Source organism: Panulirus ornatus, chromosome 17 (genome assembly GCF_036320965.1).
Source record: "Panulirus ornatus isolate Po-2019 chromosome 17, ASM3632096v1, whole genome shotgun sequence".
NCBI classification, from domain to species: Eukaryota; Metazoa; Arthropoda; class Malacostraca; order Decapoda; family Palinuridae; genus Panulirus; species Panulirus ornatus.
The window spans coordinates 9,852,940-9,862,500 of record NC_092240.1 but is presented as its reverse complement, the minus strand read 5'-3'; the positions used below and the strand labels follow the sequence as shown (position 1 = coordinate 9,862,500).

The 9,561-nt window shown below is 44.8% G+C and overlaps 1 protein-coding gene and 1 long non-coding RNA gene across 6 annotated transcripts in view; one reads left to right on the top strand and one right to left on the bottom strand.

The window, feature by feature from the left end:
- LOC139754558 (nephrin-like) overlaps positions 1-9,561 on the bottom strand; it is a 531,853-nt gene that overhangs the window by 20,545 nt on the left and 501,747 nt on the right. For all 5 annotated transcript variants that reach the window (XM_071671913.1, XM_071671914.1, XM_071671915.1 and 2 more), the window contains one exon: positions 8,025-8,208. In XM_071671913.1, the coding sequence (XP_071528014.1) occupies positions 8,025-8,208 (184 nt within the window). The remainder of the gene's footprint in view (positions 1-8,024; positions 8,209-9,561) is intronic.
- LOC139754560 (uncharacterized) overlaps positions 1-9,561 on the top strand; it is a 625,282-nt gene that overhangs the window by 537,590 nt on the left and 78,131 nt on the right. The gene's annotated exons all lie outside the window — the stretch shown is intronic.

The following is a 9,561-nucleotide window of genomic DNA, read 5'->3' as shown; positions in this document are numbered from 1 at the left end:
TAAACTCACTTTCCATACTGCTCAAGGATGGAAAATAAGATCTAATCAAGATGGTATATCATCCTCGATTGTTCACTGACGCACTGGTATGGGGAAATGCTCCTGGACACACCACTCTATCCAAGTACTCGCGTCTCCACTGCTCTTCGTTTCCATGAGAATCCAGATAACCCCCCCCCCCCCCCCCCAAGAGTACGTCTCTTTAGATCAATATTTCACCATCTCTAGGAAACGTGTGTTTTTAACTGCCTCGCGTAACACTGTGATTGTTCTCTCATTACTGTCACCGCATTTCTGTTCTGGTTCCATAGAATGCCGTGGAGGATTGTAGACTTCACCAGCCCGGTCATGTGTACGTCTTACCTACATTTACCCATTCCATTATGTATTGCTTGAACGTGTCATTCCGCTTCGTAAATGTCAAGGGGCGTCTTGCACTGAGAGGGTCAAATCCTCCTCTTCTTCCTCCTCCTTTGTCATCTCTTTCCTCTCCTTCCTACCATGTGACCCTCTGAGCAGAGCTGGTGAGATGTGATCTCTCTAGCAATTTTTGTCTCCTCGAATCCAAGAATATCAGGTGGAATTTCTTTTCCATGAATGCTTGCTCTTACATCTCGCTATTCGTCCATCTGCAACGGTTTACATTACAGTTTATGGATTCTGACACTTCCATCACTTAACATTCTTGAGTTCTCTATAGCACTAGCAAAACTGATCCGTTCTCTCTCGCGTTTTCTGCCGACTGCATGTTTTCTTCGTCTTTCTCTCTTCTCTCCGTCTATCAACGCTGCTGAAGACCTACCGGGCCACTCCTTGTCTCCATATTTCCTACCCTCCCTCAGTTCTTCCCAGCTTATGACTACTTCGAACGTAGCCATTGCTGGTCGTTCCCAAAGGTCCTGACCATACCCACAAATTCACCTCATATATTTCATGGCAGAGACTGCACTTGTGTGTAGCCTCCTCTAGGAGTCATTTGTTCCAGCATTTCCATACTTCTTCGCCCTTCCCTCTTTGTCTGGAATACGGTCTTCCTCCAGTCCCCCGCAAAAAAAATATTCAGTGATTCCCTTCCTTCTTTACTTCCTACCCAATGTTGATGCCAGGCATTTTGTACTAAGTTGATCACTTTTGACGTGTAATCCTCCGTTTTTCTGGCTATTTCTACGTTTTTTTTTCCCCAGCAAGTATTAATTCATACATCTACTAGACCTGATTCTTCTCACTGGAGCAGTGCACACGTCGATCTCCTCCCTACAGACGACTTCACTTGATTCTCTTGTGTCCTGTACGTTTCAGTTCCGGAATTAGTCTTCAATTCTCCGGTTCTCTAAGACAGTACTGGATGCTGTTCCTCATCCCCTTCCCCCTATACATGCTGCTCATTGTCTCTGTATCCTCCGTTATGGGTCTTCCTTATTGATAGTATGGCCCCATGGACGAACGGACGTACAAGTATAGGTTCTTGTGACCTTGTTTGCCTAACACTCATTGCGCCTTCTTTCGTGTGGTTTATCGTGATTTCAAATTCTCTTAGCTGAGTCGATTCTGTGTTCAAGCCCTTATCACATATTTTTTTTTTCAATCCTACCTCTCTCTCTCATCTGATAAGAGTCTTTACGTTCAGTGAAATTGATTTTTGAATCTGTGTTCCCTCATCCCAGCTGTGTTATCCTCTTATCCTCTCTCTTTCTCTCTTCTTGTTTTTCTTCTTCTCCTCTTTCTCTTGTCCTTCTTCCATCTCTTCTTCTTTTTCTTCCTTTCCTCTTCCTCTTCTTCTTTTTACACTTCTCTCTCTCTCTCTCTCTCTCTCTCTCTCTCTCTCTCTCTCTCTCTCTCTCTCTCTCTCTCTCTCTCTCTCTCTCTCCACCTTCTCTCTTTCCGCATCATCACGCGGACCAAAAAGAAACGAAAGAAAAAAATGGTGACTCCGTACCCCCCCAATTTATTTTTATTCTCTCTCTCTCTCTCTCTCTCTCTCTCTCTCTCTCTCTCTCTCTCTCTCTCTCTCTCTCTCTCTCTCTCTCCTCACTTCCAACGTTTGGCTTTCAGATAAAACTTTATTGCGTTTATCCCATTCGGGACCTCTAGCTCTAGTGGGAAGGGGAGTGGCGGGTTCATGCAGAGTTGCACACGCAACAGACCGCAAAACTGCTGGTCATAATCACCCATGCAGCTCGTTAGCCTTGGCGCCTTCCTCCGTAACCAAATTTATGGTTCAAGATTATCTTTATCATCATTATCATCATTTAGCCTAAGAGGTGGTGGGTTCCTACCTCAAACCGAACGATCTCCGGGTACTTTAAGATAAGAGATAAAGAAAGAAAGAAAAAAAAGATATTCCTTTCACTGGTGTAAATCTATTGATAATTCTTCTAATAGTTTACGATCGATAATATTAGTTTAGACGTTTAATCTTCTTTTCTTATCTACGTGGAATGTGTCGTGGTTGTGGGTAGAGCCGTGGGTAATAGAGGGGGAGGGTTTAGCAGATAGCAATATGATAAGATGTTGGGGGTGAAGATAAGCGTGTCCCACATTCGGGAAAGGTGAAGGCTGTCCCCTTTAGCACGTCGGTACGACCCTTGAGCACGACGGTACGACCCTTGAGCACGACGGTACGAGCCTTGAGCACGACGGTACGAGCCTTGAGCACGACGGTACAACTCGAGCACGACGGTACGACCCTTGAGCACGACGTTACAACCCTTGAGCACGACGGTACGACCCTGGAGCGTGACGGTAAGACCCTTGAGCACGACGGTACGACCCTGGAGCACGACGGTACGACCATATGGTCTTACCATCATACCCAAGGGGGTCGTGCATCCGGCCTTAACAGTCGTACGACCGTCTGCAAGATGTTAATTGAGCTCTCACTAGTATATGGAGACTCCCAGAACGCAACTGTGGAAACCTAATTTACTGTAGAGGTGTGACCAGCTCAGAAATTGTGACCAGCACAGAAATTTGTGACCAGCTCAGAAATTTGTGACCAGCTCAAAATGTGTGACCAGCTCAGCAATTTGTGACCAGCTCAGAAATTTGTGACCAGCTCAGAAATTTGTGACCAGCTCAAAATTTGTGACCAGCTCAGCTATTGTGACCAGCTCAAAATCTGTGACCAGCCCAGAAATTTGTGACCAGCTCAGAATTTGTGACCAGCTCAGAAATTTGTGACCAGCTCAGAAATTTGTGACCAGCTCAGAAATTTGTGACCAGCTCAGAAATTTGTGACCAGCTCAGAATCTGTGACCTGCTCAGAAATTGTGACCAGCTTAGAATTTGTGACCAGCTCAAAATGTGTGACCAGCTCAGAAATTTGTGACCAGCTCAGAATTTGTGACCAGCTCAAAAATTGTGACCAGCTCAGAAATTTGTGACCAGCTCAGAAATTTGTGACCAGCTCAAAACGATAGAGGGAAAATTCTTGTATTTTTCATTCAAAACCTTTGCTTCAAAAATCATTTTACGAAGAGACTGTAAACCAATACGCCTCTTATGTCTTTGTTCTAACAAGTCTTTGCCTGCGTTCATTGGAAATTTTTCGCGTATATTGGGACATGCGTATGGGAGGGAAGGGAAAGATGAAAAAAAAGAGAGAAGAGAGAATCATTTCAAACGACCGAATATCACACATAAAAAAAAAGAGGAGAGAGAGAATAGGGTAACAAGATACAGAGAGCCGAATATTGCATGGCATTCTGAACAAGGGTGTCTGGTCGGGAATGTCTCATAGACTATTGCAACTGGGCAAACAGTGTTGTGTAACACGCTCGCCCACTGCCGTCGAGGACATCAACCCGCACAGTTTGTTACTTTACCGCCACGGCTGCCGGGGGGAAAATAAATAAATAAATAAATAAATGAATATATATATATATATATATATATATATATATATATATATATATATATATATATATATATATATATATATATAAGAGTGAGTGCTCAAATTACCGAGGTATAAGTTTGTTGAGTATTCCTGGTAAATTATATGGGAGGATATTGATTGAGAGGGTGAAGGCATGTACAGAGCATCAGATTGGGGAAGAGCAGTGTGGTTTCAGAAGTGGTAGAGGATGTGTGGATCAGGTGTTTGCTTTGAAGAATGCATGTGAGAAATACTTAGAAAAGCAAATGGATTTGTATGTAGCATTTATGGATCTGGAGAAGGCATATGATAGAGTTGATAGAGATGCTCTGTGGAAGGTATTAAGAATATATGGTGTGGGAGGCAAGTTGTTAGAAGCAGTGAAAAGTTTTTATCGAGGATGTAAGGCATGTGTACGTGTAGGAAGAGAGGAAAGTGATTGGTTCTCAGTGAATGTAGGTTTGCGGCAGGGGTGTGTGATGTCTCCATGGTTGTTTAATTTGTTTATGGATGGGGTTGTTAGGGAGGTGAATGCAAGAGTTTTGGAAAGAGGGGCAAGTATGAAGTCTGTTGGGGATGAGAGAGCTTGGGAAGTGAGTCAGTTGTTGTTCGCTGATGATACAGCGCTGGTGGCTGATTCATGTGAGAAACTGCAGAAGCTGGTGACTGAGTTTGGTAAAGTGTGTGAAAGAAGAAAGTTAAGAGTAAATGTGAATAAGAGCAAGGTTATTAGGTACAGTAGGGTTGAGGGTCAAGTCAATTGGGAGGTGAGTTTGAATGGAGAAAAACTGGAGGAAGTGAAGTGTTTTAGATATCTGGGAGTGGATCTGGCAGCGGATGGAACCATGGAAGCGGAAGTGGATCATAGGGTGGGGGAGGGGGCGAAAATTCTGGGAGCCTTGAAGAATGTGTGGAAGTCGAGAACATTATCTCGGAAAGCAAAAATGGGTATGTTTGAAGGAATAGTGGTTCCAACAATGTTGTATGGTTGCGAGGCGTGGGCTATGGATAGAGTTGTGCGCAGGAGGATGGATGTGCTGGAAATGAGATGTTTGAGGACAATATGTGGTGTGAGGTGGTTTGATCGAGTAAGTAACGTAAGGGTAAGAGAGATGTGTGGAAATAAAAAGAGCGTGGTTGAGAGAGCAGAAGAGGGTGTTTTGAAATGGTTCGGGCACATGGAGAGAATGAGTGAGGAAAGATTGACCAAGAGAATATATGTGTCGGAGGTGGAGGGAACGAGGAGAAGAGGGAGACCAAATTGGAGGTGGAAAGATGGAGTGAAAAGGATTTTGTGTGATCGGGGCCTGAACATGCAGGAGGGTGAAAGGAGGGCAAGGAATAGAGTGAATTGGAGCGATGTGGTATACCGGGGTTGACGTGCTGTCAGTGGATTGAATCAAGGCATGTGAAGCGTCTGGGGTAAACCATGGAAAGCTGTGTAGGTATGTATATTTGCGTGTGTGGACGTATGTATATACATGTGTATGGGGGTGGGTTGGGCCATTTCTTTCGTCTGTTTCCTTGCGCTACCTCGCAAGCGCGGGAGACAGCGACAAAGCAAAAAAAAAAAAAAAAAAAATATACACAATTCTTTCGCGCTGTTCTCACTAATCATGGAGGACTTCCACTGCCACCGGACATAAATGGAGAGAAATTTCTAAATTTCTTTTATTTAGAACGAGGTGTAAAACTCCATGGCCTTGGGGGGGGAGATGCGAAATGCTAAGGGGGGAAAGGAGGGAGGGAGGGAAGGGATAGGGTTTTTAGTATGGGAACTGGTCGCGTTCTGATCTTAGATTTCTGACCCGAGGATAAGGTTTTAAAGGAAGGCCAGAAGTCTATGCCATATGACCTGTACACTACCATGTTACAGATAACAGGACGGCACTACCATGTTACAGATAACAGGACGGCACTATCATGTTACAGATAACAGGACGGCACTATCATGTTACAGATAACAGGACGGCACTATCATGTTACAGATAACAGGACGGCACTACCATGTTACAGATAACAGGACGGCACTATCATGTTACAGATAACAGGACGGCACTATCATGTTACAGATAACAGGACGGCACTGCCATGTTACAGATAACAGGACGGCACTGCCATGTTACAGATAACAGGACGGCACTATCATGTTACAGATAACAGGACGGCACTATCATGTTACAGATAACAGGACGGCACTACCATGTTACAGATAACAGGACGGCACTATCATGTTACAGATAACAGGACGGCACTATCATGTTACAGATAACAGGACGGCACTATCATGTTACAGATAACAGGACGGCACTATCATGTTACAGATAACAGGACGGCACTACCATGTTACAGATAACAGGACGGCACTATCATGTTACAGATAACAGGACGGCACTATCATGTTACAGATAACAGGACGGCACTATCATGTTACAGATAACAGGACGGCACTATCATGTTACAGATAACAGGACGGCACTGCCATGTTACAGATAACAGGACGGCACTATCATGTTACAGATAACAGGACGGCACTATCATGTTACAGATAACAGGACGGCACTACCATGTTACAGATAACAGGACGGCACTACCATGTTACAGATAACAGGACGGCACTACCATGTTACAGATAACAGTGTGGATGTTTTCATATCCTGTCGAGGATGAGGGATGGAGTGGCAAAGTCTACACCATATCAGTTATGGGAACCACAGATAACACAGGACCAGAGTCTTATCTTATCAGTTTGTACAAAAATACTCCTAAATCATACTTACAGAGTTGATAGTATTGATGGTACAGTTGATAATTCTTATTCCTTCAACCCTCCGCCCCCCCCCCCCCAAAAAAAAAAAAAATACTTCGATCATCCAATGTCAAAAATATACTTTTAATTATTGAATATACTGGAAATCGGGTGTATTTCTGCCAAGACACATGGGTTTTTTTTTTTTTTTGAACATGAGAACTGGCTCTTGTAAACAAACGTGGTCTAACTTTTCATGCTTGCGGAAATGGTGAAAGACACACACACACACACACACACACACACACACACACACACACACACACACACACACATCCCTTTTCTCTCTCTCTCTCTCTCTCTCTCTCTCTCTCTCTCTCTCTCTCTCTCTCTCTCTAAGCCTTTATGCCCTTTTTTCCTGTCTCTCTCAAAGCCTTTTTGACCTTTTTTCCTCTCTCTCAAAGCCTTTATGACCTTTTTTCCTCTCTCTCTCTCTCTCTCTCTCTCTCTCTCTCTCTCTCTCTCTCTCTCTCTCTCTCAAAGCCTTTATGACCTTTTTTCCTCTCTCTCTCTCTCTCTCTCTCTCTCTCTCTCTCTCTCTCTCTCTCTCTCTCTCTCTCTCTCTCTCTCTCATCCCATCATCACACACGGCTCCGGTTTCAGGTCAATGTCTATATATATATATATATATATATATATATATATATATATATATATATATATATATATATATATATATATATATATATATATATTCTGCCCAATTAACACACACACATACTGGAATGGAACCATCTCAACAAATACTATAAATCTAGTCGAAAAAAAATTTTCACCCAGACTGACGTATAACGTAACTAGGATCTTAAGCAGTGAACTCGACCACAGAAAGGGGACAGGCATTAAATAAAAGCAGATGGGGTCCTACCGTTTCCAGAGATGCTGGAGGCCTATCACCGAAGCCTATCACTGAGACACCACCACCCTCCACCTCCCCCATTTCCCCGGAGATGGACATATCCCCCTTGGGCAATCTGTTACACAATAAGCCGTCGGGCGGCTAGGCCTCGTCTCACAGCTGCGATGGCTTTACCCTAGAGCAACATCGCTAACAGTTCATCTACCGACCAAGAGAGGGAAAGTTATGCAGTTGGGTAAACTACGGACGGTCTGCAAAAGCGCCCGGGGGAGAGAAAGAGAGAGAGAGGAGGGATCGAACTATGGGGCCCTAATGGATTTGAAGTCGTCAACTACAATTACTACACTACCGAAGCACCTCGTCGAACTATACAGAACGCAGATGAACGAGTGATCACTCAGATTAACGAGTGATCAGTAGACTCGTATACAAGAAAAGAAAAAAAAAAAACCCACCACTTGAGGCACAGAAGAACTTACTCATGTGCATCTCGGCCTCCTTGAGCGTCTGGAGGTGAAGCCGACGAGGTCCCGACCTCCCGCGGGCGTTGAGGGAGGTGACTGTGACCTCGTACCGCTGGTCAGGCTGGAGGGAGAGCACGCTGAAGGACGCCTCGCTCGAGGTCAGGTTGAACATCAGCTCCCCCGAAGACGCCAGCCGGATCTGCAAGGGGGAAGGAGTCGCGGGAAGAAAACGGTGAACGTCAAGTTGATGGAGACAAGAACCTTCTATATACATCCTATATACATTTTCCCTCACCCACTCCCAGTGGAATCGTTCTATATACATCCCCCCCATGGAATCGTTCTCCATTCGCCTCTGCTGGAGACGAGAACCTTCTCCTATATACATTTTTCCGCATCCATCCCCAATGGCATCGTTCTCCATTCGCCTCTGCTGGAGACGAGAACCTTCTCCTATATACATTTTCCTGCACCCCCAATGGAATCGTTCTCCATTCGCCTCTGCTGGAGACGAGAACCTTCTCATATATACATTATCCCTCACCCACCCCCAATGGAATCGTTCTCCATTCGCCTCCACTCGCGTTCAGCGACGATCACTTACGCGTCTACCCCCCGAGAGGCAAGTTTAAGTGTAGAGGATATGGACGGAGAGAGAGAGAGAGAGAGAGAGAGAGAGAGAGAGAGAGAGAGAGAGAGAAGCCAGGACCCTAGACACAGGTGTGTGTGTGTGTGTGTTTGTGAGAGAGAGAGAAGCCAGGACCCTAGACACAGGTGTGTGTGTGTGTGTGTTTGTGAGAGAGAGAGAGAGAAGCCAGGACCCTAGACACAGGTGTGTGTGTGTGTGTGTTTGTGAGAGAGAGAGAGAAGCCAGGACCCTAGACACAGGTGTGTATGTGTGTGTGTGAAAGAGAGAGAGAGAAGCCAGGACCCTAGACACAGGTGTGTGTGTTTGTGAGAGAGAGAGAGAGAGAAGCCAGGACCCTAGACACAGGTGTGTGTATGTATGTGTGTGAAAGAGAGAGAGAGAGAACACCCAGGACCCTCGTCCAGGCTAGCTGTCCCAGAATGGGGAGGGACGGGTGCGGGGGAAGGAGTGTGTAGAGTGCCAGCAACAAGAGAAGCTAATGTACCCAGAGGGACAACAAGGTGAGGGAGAGGAGGAGGAGGATATGGCACCAGACGATCAAGCGATGGTCGCATCAAACTTGTGTTCAGTTTTTTTTTCGGGAGCGAGCGCTTGTGTGTCATCCAGCGAGACACCCAGGTATGTACCGAAACGTATGGCCTCCAATAGAAAAGAAAAAAATAGAATTCAGTCATGTGATGGTTTGGACGAATTCTTTGGCTCTGTGACTTGTCACCTTTATTTTATTTTTCTTTTTAGTATTCAATTAAAGCTGCGTTTATGAGAGAGACTTTTTTTAGGACGGTTGAAATGGATGTTTTATTCTTTTAAGAGTTTCATATTTTAACATTTTTTTTTCTCCCACGATTAGAGAGAGAGAGAGAGAGAGAGAGAGAGAGAGAGAGAGAGAAATATTGAGTGGAA